The sequence below is a fragment of the Lissotriton vulgaris genome, chromosome 9 (genome assembly GCF_964263255.1).
Source record: "Lissotriton vulgaris chromosome 9, aLisVul1.2, whole genome shotgun sequence".
NCBI lineage: Eukaryota > Metazoa > Chordata > Amphibia > Caudata > Salamandridae > Lissotriton > Lissotriton vulgaris.
Window position 1 is genome coordinate 557,540,932 of NC_141697.1, and position 13,712 is coordinate 557,554,643.

The 13,712-nt window shown below is 47.4% G+C and overlaps 1 protein-coding gene across 3 annotated transcripts in view; it reads left to right on the forward strand.

Annotated features, from left to right (window-relative positions):
- The window catches only part of MUS81 (MUS81 structure-specific endonuclease subunit), a 309,816-nt gene that overhangs the window by 196,281 nt on the left and 99,823 nt on the right, over positions 1 to 13,712 (forward strand). For all 3 annotated transcript variants that reach the window (XM_086938075.1, XM_086938074.1, XM_086938076.1), the window contains 2 exons: positions 984 to 1,096; positions 1,197 to 1,313. In XM_086938075.1, the coding sequence (XP_086794201.1) occupies positions 984 to 1,096; positions 1,197 to 1,313 (230 nt within the window). The remainder of the gene's footprint in view (positions 1 to 983; positions 1,097 to 1,196; positions 1,314 to 13,712) is intronic.

Here is a 13,712-nt window from a genome sequence, read left to right on the forward strand (position 1 = left end):
TACAAAAAGATGTAAAACATTACCTAAAGGTTTCAAATAATAGAGCAGTTCATTAATCACAGGGGTGTACTTGTCAGACAGCATATTTACAGAATTTTGTCTCCTCACAGGGGAGCTATACAATACTAATAGCACACCATCCGTGGTCTTATTATACTCAAACTGTAACTTAAAAGCAGATTTGTGTGTCATTTATGCCGCTATCTTGAAAAATGAAGCTTCCCTATTCATTTTCCGTGGAAAATATCAATGAAATGGATTGCATTCATCTGAAAACTATATTTGGCAGTAGTCTGGGTTTGGGCAAAATCAACATTATCAATGTTAATCTGAAAACGGATTAGTTTCGTAGTCACCTTCTCAAATTAATCTCCTTATAGCGGTCGTCTAGTGCTAATGTTAAAAACCTTTTATTTCTTACTCTATAATGCTCTTTCTGCATTGTATGTGAAAAAGAGCTAAATTGCTAAAGAGCTGCCGATGCTCATCTTTAGTGCAAAATAACCTCTTTGTGTTTTCTTTTGACAATTGTCTTTCTATTTCCAATATGAAAACAATGTGTTAGATGGTTCATTTGCTATGTCACGTGATAATGTGAATGAGACTTATGTTTTCTAAGGCCCTCTCTTCTTCTATTTTACACCTCTATCTGAAACTCCTGCAGGATCTTGTGATTCACTTATCAACTGGCCCCTTTCCTCTATTGGGAAAGCCGTTTAAATTATCAAATTGGGTAGCTGTAGGAATGAGCCTTTAAATAAGCATTGACTAGAATCTCCCTAGGAAAGTTTCTGGGGGCATGTTTTACTGTTACATATAAGCTAATGGAATTTCTAGGAAAAACATTACCTGTCGTACAGAATCCAAACGTGTTCCATATGCTGATCTCAGCCTGCATAGTGCAATCATTGTTAGCCTATGTTTAACAGGTGAAGTGGCTATCCTAAAGAGAGGTGTGATTCTCTGTGATCTGATATGTACAGGTCAGCTGAGGGCCCCATCATCCCGAGAACTGGTGCTGGACTATGTGGTGGAGAGGAAGAGGATGGATGACCTCTGCGGTAGCATCATTGATGGCAGGTTTCGTGAGCAGAAGGTAAAGTTTGATCTGCTTGGACTGCTGTTCACTCACACATGAGCGCACCCCTCAGCTCTGTCTTTGTGAAGAAATGCTCATCTCGGTGCCTCTTTCTTAGTTCCGGATGAAGAGATGTGGACTGCGAAACCCAATTTACCTAGTGGAAGATTACGGCTCTGCACAGCACTTGAGCATTCCCGAAGCCACTTTACAGCAAGCAATTGTGAACACGCAGGTAAGTGGTGCACAAGGATTGGTATATAATGGATGTGTAGTATAAACGTTTGTGCTTTCTTTAACAAACCTTTCCCCTCTGGATTGGTTATTGTGATCATTTGTGTGCATCATCTTGGGATGCATTGGGGTCCAGTGCCATGAAGGCAGATCATAGGCCTTCATAACAAGCACCAAACAAGCCTGATCTGGAGACATGAGACAATAAGAAAACAAATGTGCACAAAAAGTTGTAAGATCTTCCTCCTTTGAGAAAAGTGGAACACCTAGAAATCTAATATTTGCAGCTCTCTGAATACTTTCGAGGGTTGTTACCTTGTTTCTCTACTATTAGTGTGCTTCAATAGAATGAAGCACACTAATAGTAGATACCTTGCCCTCCACGAGTTCTACTTCAGTCTCCAATCCAGACAATGAAACCTCCACACTCTTTGCCTTTTTCCATTTTTGCTAGACTGGCCTCCACAGATTGTTAGACTACCAGTCTAGCTTTTTCACTGAAGTCTTGATGGCTGAAATCATCTCTTTTTGACCTCCCATTGGCTCCAGGTTGTTGGCATCCTTGTCTTCCTCCACTGAGGTGTTCTTCTTTATACCACAGCTTGTCAGCGCCTGATTGGGGCTACGTGGCAAGCAGGGAGTACTGGGCCACAGCCTTGATACATGAGGCCTAACTCTGCTCTCTTGCAACACTGCAAGCTGTATACCAAGAGCATCCTTTCTGCTCTTGACCCTTAGGTTAGCAGGGCAAGCTGAACAAGCATCTTGAGTAGATAATGGAGGCAGGTAGATACTCAGAACTCAAAGGTTACCAAATCAAATGGAACAATGATTGTCCAATTCAGTCCTTCTATACCAGTGAAGTACTTTATTATACCAAAAGGAAATACCACACAAAGGAATGTGCGTATGGACACAGGGTTGAATAACTCCAGCTAGTGAACAGATCCAAAGCAAAAGCCCCACTTACAAACAAATGAAGAGCTCCCCCTGCTGTGCTGTGAGAGACGCTTAGGAGATTATTTCATCTGCACAACAAAGGAGACAACTTCCTCCACCTTCTCACTCTTCATTGATCAATGGTAGTGGTGACGAATAGGTAATCAGTAGTCCTTTGCTAGAAAGATAACTGCTGCTTAGCTAATTCAGACCTGTCTCCATCCTTCCATACCTTACTATTTAAACCCAAAGCTCCGGAATGCCAGCAGTACACTTTGCCTGTCTAGGAATGCTTTCCCCCAGTCTTTATCTTGTGTTGTGATTATCCAAGAGCAACTCAAAAGGGCTTCCACTTGCTTCACAGTCACAGATTTGAACTCAACATGGAGTCACTCAACCAGTCACCATATATATATATATTCTTTGCGCACTCACCACTCTCCCAGGGATTTCAGCGCAGGGTCCAGGAATATCATAGTAGCAGACAGTTTCCAGAGTGGGGCCAGTAGTCCTCTTACTGTTCAAGACCAGGAAAAAAAGCCCTCCTCCTGTACCATAGAAAAGAAAAATGGTATCCCGTCACCACTGCTCCATGGTTATATCCCAGGACATAGACAGGGGTCTGGTGTCGTAGGTAGGCATGCTTGGTACGCCCCTCAGTACCACAGAGCCACATTCTGGGTCTCTAAACATTTCAAACACGCTAGGCCTCAGTGCATGAATTCAGTGTGTGCTGAGCACAAAATAGAAATGGGATCCCACTGACAACCAAAGTTTAGTTTACTCAGGCTAGGGAACATTCCCATCCCAGCACTGCTCTTTTCACAGTCATTATACGAACCACAAAATAACTACTATTGCTCATTCTAGTTATGATGAAAATGCCCCATATATGTGCTTTCCATCACTTTGGGCTTGGCACCCGCTCTGAAGCCACTTGCTTTTTAGTATACTCTGAGACAACTGACAGATCTCATCCACTAGTCATAAAAAGGAAAGTTGAGCAATTCATAGAAGGCCCAATAACAATAGCTTAAAACAAATTACAAGACCAGAAACACAGATTTATTGTGAATGGTTGCAGTACTCTGAGACCCACACCTCACATGACGAGTACAAGACTTATAACGTTAGTTCAGTGAAACATTCAATCGTGGCCCTGTGTACATGGGTAAATAGATGTCCTTGAAGAGGGCATCCCTTTATTTAAACAAATTACATCGAGGGAACCTGGCTCTTTCGCTGTGGTCGTGAAAAAAGCAACAGACAGACGCACTTGATTTGCCGCTTCCCTCTGCACATTCTGTGTCCATCCGGTTTACGGACATCCTTGTAGACAAGATTTAGTATTCTGAGTCCATTCAGTCATTTATGGAGGCCTCGCTCAATGCCAGTTTTAGAGCGTTTTAAAGCTTCATTTTTAATTCTTACTCTGAGCTGGCAAGAAGCCCAGGGCTACCAATAAGCCCCTCTGATACCTTTCTTCTTTTTACACAACCGACCTCACAGAGCCTAATTATCCTGTATCAGCCTAATTGAACCACAATACTTTTCTTTTGGTTTCGTCAGAAGAAATCCAAGAGGCTAAGTGCATTGAGACACAAGTTCATTTTGTGCTACTTCAGTCTCTTGCAACATTGGTATCTGTGGTCAGGCTTGGTCCTGGTTTCAGTCTTTCCTTGCAAACAGGAAACAGGTGGTTACTATTGGTCATTTCATATCTGAAGGAGCCTTCTAGCTGCCGATTCCTCACCTTAAAATAATCCCCAGGTCTTGGACTGGATCCGGAAATTATTCCGTGAGCAGTATCCCTGCATGCCGTTAGGTGGTGTTCGCCTCCGCATGGTTTCATTCCATCAGAGGTTACGTGTGCTGACTTCAGTTCTTTTCTTTCCACGCCAGTCAGCACTGATCTGGAGAAGAGCTCCCCCTTGTCTGACTCTTTACCAACTTTATGTCAATTAATAATTTTGACATTGTCTGGTGTGGCAGATTGTCCACAAGGAAGGTTGGTTTCAACCTTTCTGGCGCCTGCCACAGACAAATGTCGGTAATGGACCCACACCTCGTCTGTCTTTAGTGCCTCAAGCGCAGCCATAGTGCCAAGATCTGTGTCAGTAGTCGCACCATGCACCCCAAGGCTTTGAGGGAGTGGTACCTCAAGCTTGATTGCTGCTCAATGCTTGATGCTGTGTCTGTCTTTTTCCTGGTCAAGAAGAAGGTGCTGGAATCAGTCATTTAGCCACTCCAAGCGCCTGTCTTCACAGTCGAAGTCGTCTGGGCTAATCATACAATCAGAAGAATAGCAAGAAGTTGAAAAGGTCTTCGACGTCGGTCCATCCGTCAAAGTCATCAAATGAGATGAGAGAGTGTCAGCATTCGAGGCTGGGCCCTGCGGTTGAATCTGCGCCTAGGCCATCTCTGCACCTCCCTCAGTTTCCACGAGCCAGTGTTACCTCTGCCCAACTTTGTGAATATTTTTAGGCCATGCATCTCATATTTGGGCGGTGCATCCCTGCTGGAGTGCCTCCTGGCCCTGTGGCTCGGGTGGATGCCTTTTGGTCTTCTACCGGTGGGTTCCCTTGGATTTATGGATGGATCCAGAGTGGTACAGGTTGAGCCACCTCAACCTTTCCCGGTGCCTGCTCTACTACTGATGTCCTCGGCGCCGTCAGTACCTACTAGCACCGCAGTTCCCATAATCATCTCCAACTCAAATACAGAACTGGATAGGCATCATATGACTTCGGCGCCTACTGGGGGCAGACCACCCAGGCTGGAGCATGCATCCAATTCCTTTGGGCTAGGATTGGAGATAATTGGGAGAGGCCACTGGACCCTGATGAATACCAGCCCCTAGATGTCACAGAGGACACCTGTTGTGAGGATCTGGCGGATGCTAGTGGACTGGATACCTCCCCAGATACTGACTTGGTTTCTCCGCATATCATGGCTATGGAGGAAGGAGCCTCATTTGCTATGGTAGTGAGGGGGGTTTGGGGGGGGGGGGGGGGGGTGGCTGAGGTTGTAGAATTCAGCTAACCACTGTGGCTGTCAAGACGAATGTCTTGACTGAGGTGGTTCAGCTGGGAGTCACCACATCTGAACCGCTTCTCCCGCTTTACAAAGCACTCACGGATGCCCTACTCGAAGCCTGGTCCAAGCTCTGCACAGGAGCTCCTGTGAATAGGTCGATTACCTGCTGCCATCGCCCTGTCCCAGGGACACCAATTTCCTCACAACACACCCCACCCCATAGAGCTTGGTGGGCCAAGCCTCTAATTCCAAATAAAATCCTGGTGCATTCCCTATCACTCTCCTGGAAGGGGTATCCAAGAGGCTGGATACCTGGGGTAAGAAGATGTTCTCTTCTAGTAGCCTGGCACTGTGGTAAGTGAACACTGCGTACCTTTTGGACCAATACTTCAGTTCGTTTTGGAACTTGGTTGCGCAGGTGCTGCCTATGGTCTCAGAGTAGGCTCAAGCCATACTCTCCGGAGGTATTGCTGTTGGTAGAGACTCGGCTAAGTTCGCCATATACTTTGGGCTTGACACGACTGACATGCTAGGCAGAGTGGTTTCATCATCGGTGTCTTTACGGCTCCAAGCCTGGCTTGGGACGAATGGCTCTTTTGAGGATGTCCAGGCCTCACTCATGGACATAAGCTTTAATGGCTCCCATCTCTTCGGATACAAGGCGGACTCAATGCTGGAACGCTTCAAGGACAGCATGGTTAAGGCCAGGTCCTAGGGGCTTTCCATAGTCCTTGCCAACCACTGTCTGCCTTCCAATCCTTTGTGGCCACGGAAGGGGCTTCCAGCTGGTCTCCAACTGCCCAGCCACCAGGCTTCTCAGTCTTTGCGTGGCTGAGGATGCGGCACCCACTGCCCTCATGGATCAGTTAGCCAGAGGTTGGGCCAGTCCACCATCCCGCTAGCAACTGCAGCCTCGAAGCCCTTTTAGTCTGCCTTCCGACCATTATGTGCACCCAGTGGGAAGCAGGATAGGCCATCATCTGCACCACTGGAGGTCGATATTCGCTCCCCTTAGTGACTACCCTTTTACACATGCCACCTACTTGTGATTAGCTAATGGAGGACCACATCTCATTACTCAGCCAGGAAGTACAGGCTCTTTTATCCAAATGGGCCATAGAGAGGGTGCGGGCATCAGAAGTAGGTTGCGGTTGTTATTCTTGCTACTTTCTGGTGACCAAAAAGGACGGAGGCCTTCGTCCTATCCTTGACTTGCGCCCTCTTAATTTCTTTTTGAAAAAAGAGAAATTCAGAATGCTCTCGCTCGCTGAAGTTGTGTCTGCACTGGACCAGGGAGACTGGATGGTAGTATTGGATTTGCAGGACACATACTTTCACATTCCCGTCCTGCCTGCCCACAGACGTTACCTGTGGCTCACGGTGGGCCACAAGAACTTCCTGTTTGCCGTGATCTCTTTTGGCCTTACCAGCGCTCCTCGGTTGTTCATAAAGGTGATGGCGATGGTTGCAGCTCATCTATGGAAATCAGGGGTTCCGGTCTTCCCCTATTCTAACGTCTGACTGTTGAAGGCGGGCTCGCCCCAGGCAGTCGACAACCACTCCAGACTGTGGCGAACCTCGCTGGGGTTCCCTATCAGTGTGCCGAAGTCACACCTGATCCCTTCCCAGACACTCCCTTTCATTTGATCTGTTCTGGACATTGTGCAGTATCGGGTTTATCCTCCAGAGTGGCAAGTCCAGAATATTGAGGCTTTGATACCGATGTTTCAGCCTCTATCCTGGATTCCGGTGAGACTGATATTGAGTCTACTGGCTTCATTGCTTCTTGCATCCTTCTTGTAATGCATGCCATTGGTATATGCAGGCTCTGCAGTGGTACCTAAAGTTCCAGTGTGCGTAGCATCAAGGAAATCTCTCCGACATAGCCCATATCTCGGAGGGCACTGTAAAAGATCTGCTGTTGTGGCTGATGAACCGCGATTATGTAAGCGTCAGGTCCCCTTTCCCTTCCCAATCCAGATCGTACGTGAGTGACAGACGTGTCACTCCTGGGCTGGGGTGGTCATCTGGGAGAGCTGAAGATCAGATCTCCTAAAGAATATGGACTCTACATCAATCTGTTGGAGCTCTGACCAATCCAGTCTGAAAGCCTTTCTACCCTCCATCAGAGGAAGGCTAGTGCAGATGTTCATGGACAACACCACTGCCATGTGGTATTTCAAGAAATAAAGCTGGCTGGCTGTGTATTATGTTCCCTCTGTCAAGAGACCCTGCATCTCTGGACATGGTAGGAACATGGTAGGAACATCAGGGCATTTCCCTGGTGGTTCAATGCCTGGTGGGCCCTCTGAATGCCAGAACAAGTGGCATCTCCAACTGGAGGTGCTGCAAGTTCTCTTTTAGCAGTGGGGAGAACCTTTGTTAAATCTGTTTGCCTCTGCTGAGAATGTGCAATTTCAGCAATCCTGCGCTCTGGAATTTCCAAGGCAGCTGTCTCTTAGAGACTCTTTTCTCCCGAGTGGGGCCTGGCCTCCTGTACCCCTTTTTTCCAATACCACTCCTGCCCAGAGTTCCCATGAAGATCAGAAATGACCAGGCCCAAGTCATCCTTGTAACAGGGAACAGCGGTTCCTGTGGACTATGTGTGGAATATTATAGTAATTGTAACGCTCAGTGGCAAATAGTTGTGGAAATGGAATATCAGAGAGTCAAAATCATATGCACCATGAATTTCCAAAAGTACTTTTACTAAGCCTTTATTCTTTACATCAATAAATCAAACAGACAGTGTGCTCAGTGTCCCAAGTGAACCTAGAACCTAAAAAGGGAAGCAACAGTTGTTGAAGTATCAAAAGGAGGAGCAGGATCAAGACTGATTTGCATATGCTAGGTCCAAACTGAAGTAGCATGGTGTGCACAAATAACGATGGATAGGGATGCTGCCTGAGCGATTGCCAGTGGCTGAGATTAGTTACAGCATTCCATCCATCATTGTATCCTTCGCATCAATAACCAAATTTTCCAGTGGGCAGGGGTGTCGCCCGCTAAATCAACGGGATTCCAACCTTGTAGGGACTGTCGCAAACAGATGTCTGTGACCGGTCCTCACAAGATGTGGCTCTGATATTTATGTTCTTCACTCGACTCCAAGGCCTGCGGCGACTGTCCCTAAATAATCACTAAGGCCATTCACGAGCGTGAGGCAAAGCTCTGCGCGGTGAAAGGCTGGAAGTCTCTGCTCCGGTCCCACTCCAATTCAAAGTCAAAGGCAAGGACCTGCTCCTGCTCTCGCTCCTGAAGTTGTTCCAGAGGCAGATCTTTCTCGCAGTCAAATTCTTCCAGTAAATCGAAAAAGAAGCATAAGAAGTTTAAACGGGACTCTCACTCTTCCCATCACTCTCGTTCTCCAGAGAAGGCGCCAAGGCGCCATCCTGCCCCAGGATTCTCTCCCATTCCACGTCGGAGCCGATTTCATCGTTGGCCTCGATGTACCCTGAGTTGCATCAGCACCTGATAGACTCTGATCTGACCTCTCCCCAAGAATTGAGAAAGAAGGCAGACAAGTGGGTCAGAACCATGGTGAAGCAGAAGGTACAGAACCAAAGTGGTGACCAAAAGAAGAACAATCAAAAAGTTGGGGAGAAGGGTAAAGACCAGAAATCTTCACAAGGTCCCCAAAAAGCTTCTAATGGTGAGAATTCCTAATCTTCCAAGAAAGACAAAGGCCAAAAGAAGCCATGGTGTAAAATCTGTAAACAGAATAGCCACTGGACAAGTGACTGCACCAAGAAGGATGCAGCTCCAGTCACCATTGCCCCTAAGGCAACTTTTCCCACTAGTTCAGCTTCAAGTGGTGGTTCTCAGCAGAAGGGTGTAGTAGGGTTGACCCTGGGAACTGAGATGGGCTCTGGCCTAGTCAGAGTTCCAACTCAGGCTGTGTTAGTCTGTGATGGGGGCATGAATATGTCCTCCCCTGTGAGTCCCAGTAACCTGAACAAGTACAGACAACGGCCTTTGATAAATGGAAAAGAGGCTTTGGCCTACAGGGACACAGGAGCAAGTTTCACTATGGTGACACAAGACCTTGTGGACCCTGGACAGATCATACTTGGTGAACTTTACCAAGTGATCAATGCTAGCAATGTCAGTACCAACCATGCCCTGGCAGTTGTTAAATTCTCCTGGGGCGGGGTAACTGGCTTCAAGAGGGTTGTGGTAAGTGCAGACCTCCCTGTTGAATGTTTACTTGGCAATGATCTAGAGGCTACAGCCTGGTCTGAAGTAGAGTTCAGGACCCATGCAGAAATGTTAAGGAATTCTGCACATGTACTTGCTGTGACTAGGTCACAGGTCAGAAAGCCTAACACTGAACAGGCCCTCGATCCTGGAATAATGGACCAGGTGCCTTCTAAGGCCAGGAGCATTAGGGTAAATGTAGTGCCTTCCCCACTGACTTAGAGTGGTGATCAGTCTCTTGAGAGAGATGATTATGCTTCCTGAAGAAGGAACTGTCCCAGAGGAGCCGGAGCCTGATCAGGCTGAGTTCTTGGGGACAGGGGGCCCTTCCTGGGCAGATCGGAGTCAGAAGCAGCTGAGCTGCCCTTCTCGTGAACCCCTCAGACAGCAAGCTGCTGCTGAGGCTGCTGGGAATACTAGTGGCACCCACAAGATTTATTGGGATGATGGACTCCTGTACTCAGAGAGTAGAGAAGAGACCCCAAACCTGGTACAGCCAGGAGGTCGGTTATACCTCTAAAGTTCAGGGGCTTCCCATTGACACTAGCCCATGATATTCATTTGGCAGGACACCTGGGCCAGAACAAGACTGGGGACAGAATTGTCCCTCACTTTCACTGGCCCCACATGTCTGAAGACACAAAGGTATTTTGTCGCTCCTGTGTCACCTGTCAAGCAAGTGGCAGACAGGTGGCACCACAAAGGCCCTGATGATACCACACCACTACCTGTGGTGGGGGTTCCCTTTGAGAGAGTAGGGATCAACATTGTTGGACCAATGGATTCCCAGACAGCATCTGGGCACAGGTTTATCCTAGTGGTGGTGGACCATGCCACTAGGTACCCAGAAGCTATTCCCCTTGGGACCACTACAGCACCTGTTGTGACACAGGACCTCCTGTGAGTGTTCTCAAGAGTGGGTTTCCCTAAGGAGGTAGTATCTGACAGAGGTGCAAACATTATGTCTAGCTACTTGACTGCAATGTGGAATGAGTGTGGAGTGAACTACAAGCTCACCACATCCTATCATCCACAATGCAATGGTTTAGTTGAAAGGTTCAACAAAACCTTAAAGGGTATGATCAAGGGGCTCCAAAAAAAACTCAGGCGGAGATGGGACATCCTACTACCCTGCCTTTTGTTTGCATACAGTGTAGTTCCTCAGAAGCCGGCTGGCTTCAGCCCTTTTGAACTTCTGTTTGGGCATCCTGTAAGAGGACCATTGTGTCTGGTGAAGGAGGGATGGGGGTTACCTCCAAAACCCCTAAACAGGACATAGTGGACTTTGTACTTGGTCTCCGCTCCAGGATGGCTAAGTACATGAAAAAGGCAACTAAAAACCTTGAGGCTAGCCAGGAATTACAGAAAGCCTGGCATGACAAAAAGGCTGTACTGACTGTTTACCAGCCAGGACAGAAAGTGTGGGTGTTGGAGCCTGTGGCCCTAGCAGCCCTCCAAGACAAATGGAGTGGACCCCACACTATTGTTGAACAGAAGGGAGAGGTTACCTAGTTGGTAGATCTTGGAACTTCCAGGAGCCTCCAGAGGGTGCTTCATGTCAACAAATTGAAACAATGTGTTGACAGGGCAGACATGGGCTTGCTCATGGCTACTGATGAAGAACAGGAGGAAGAGAGTGACCCTCTCCCTGACCTGCTCTCTCAGAACCCTGATGATGGATCAGTTGAGGAAGTAGCCTTGGCAGGCAGCCGCACTGGTCAGCAGCAACTGATTGCAGACAAGTTCCCCAACAGTTCAAACATATGTTTTCACTGACTCCAAGTCAGACTACCTGGTACACTCATGAAGTGGGCACTGGGGACAGTCTGCCTGTTAAAAATAAGATTTACAGGCAACCTGATCATGTCAGGGACTGAATCAGGAATGAAGTCCAGAAAATGTTGGATTTGGGAGTGATTGAACCCTCAGATAGCCCTTGGGCTAGTCCAGTAGTCTTGGCACCCAAACCTCACACCCAGGGTAGTAAGAGAAAGATTTTGTTTTATGTTGACTACAGGGGGTCTCAGTGCAGTCACTAAGACGGATGCCCATCCGATCCCAAGAGCAGATGAGCTCATAGACTTGTTGGCATCTGCCAAATTTCTGAGCACATTTTATCTTACAGCTGGGTACTGGCAGATCAGATTGGCTGACGATGCAAAGCCAAAAACAGCATTCTCAACCCCTAGTGGACCGTATCAATTTGTGGTAATGCCCTTTGGTCTGAAGAATGCACCTGCCACTTTTCAGAGGTTGGTGAACAAAGTCCTAACAGGCCTGGAAGACTATAGTGCAGCATATCTCGATGATGTTGCTGTCTTTAGCTCCACCTGGGAGGATCACCAGGTTCACCTGAGAAATGTTTTGGAGGCCCTGCAAAAGGCAGGCCTAACTATCAAGGCTATTAAGTGCCAGATAGGGCAGAGTCCGGTTGTGTACCTGGGCCACCTTGTAGGTGGAGGCCAGGCTCAACCATTGCAGAGCTAAATCCAGACCATCATGGACTGGGTTGCTCCCACTACCCAGACTCAGGGCATAGATTTCTTGGGCCTGACTGGGTACTACAGAAGATTTGTCAAGGGGTATGGCTCCATTGTGACACCCCTGAATGACTTAACTTCTAAAAGAATGCCTAAGAAAGTTCAGTGGCCAGTCCGCTTTCAAAAGGCATTTGATGACCTGAAACTGGCCATGTGCACTGCACCAATTCTGCAAAGTCCTGACTACTCCAAAGAATTCATTGTCCAAACAGATGCATCTGAGTGGGGTAGGGACTGTACTGTCACTATTGAATGATGAAGGCCAGGACCAGCCAGTAGCTTTTATTAGCAGAAGGCTGACCCCTAGAGAGAAACGTTGGTCAGCTATTGAGAGGGAGGCCTTGGCTGTGGTTTGGGCTCTGAAGAAGCTGAGGCACTCACTTCACTGTTCAGACTAACCATAAGCCCCTCTTATGGCTAAAACAGATGAAGGGTGAAAACCACAAACTTGTGAGGTGGTCCATTTCCCTACAGGGGATGATCTATACAGTGGAACATAGACCTGGGAGTAACCATGCCAATGCAGATGGACTCTCCAGATATTTCCACTTAGAAAATGAAGACTCAACTGGTCAAGGTTAGTTAAATGTCCCTGCGTGTGTAGGAGAGTAGGATATGCTTACTATGGTTACCCCCACGTTTTGCTGTGTTTCACTAATTTGTCGACTTTAGTCTGGCTGGGATCATGCTAACCAGGACCCCAGCCTAGCTGCTTCCTCTCTAAACTGATTGCATGTACTTTAGGTACACTCCAGATTGGTTACTGGGTTACCATTGTGAGTCCCTTTATATGGTACCTTAGGTACCAATGGCATAGGTACCCCAGAGGCCTACCAGGGGCTGAAGCATGTATTATGCCACCCCTGGGAAGCCTTCCAAAATAGCACCACAGGACTGCTACTGCAGCCTGGGTAAGGTGGTGCTTGCACCCCTTATTAAGATATAGGCTACCTATATCTACCTTTAAATACAGACACATATAAACCTATAACTCACTCCTATGGCAGGCCTTGACAATCAGGCAGAGTGCTTGGTTTTGTGTGAGATGGTACCCATGCATGAGCAGGACCCCTCTGCAGCTTTTGGACTCTATTCTCTGCCATACCATATACTCTTAAGTGCATTATATCCTCGCGGTAAATGCTAAATTGGAATGGCTGCATCAAAACATGTCATGTTTGGTGTCAAACACTTTAGAGTCCTATTCCGGCCCCTCCCCCCCCCCCGCCAGGGGTGGAATTCCACCCTTCTAGAGGGAGAAGACATGTACACACTTTCCTGACCAGTAATAGTTTAAAAGAGCGCCAACATCACAAAATGGATGCTGCTGCCACAGACACGAGTCTGACCTCCTGCTGCTGGATGAAACTGCGTAAAGGGAGGCCTGGACAATAGGTTTCCTATCACAGGGAGGTGTAACCACCTCCCCAGAGGGAGGTGTAACCACCTCCCCAGACAGGCTTTAGTGTAATTGGGGCTGGGCGGGTGCCTTCAGTGAATGCTTTTCAGACAGTGCTGGGGGCACACTTTGTGTCCCTGTGCATACCCCAGTTCAAACAGGTTGTAGGGGCACTCAGCCCCTGCTCTGGCACAAAACTGGACATTAATATAAGTATAGGAACCCAGTCCTTAGGACTTTAGATTACCCTAGACGAAATTCTGCAACATATATACTATAACTTCGACAT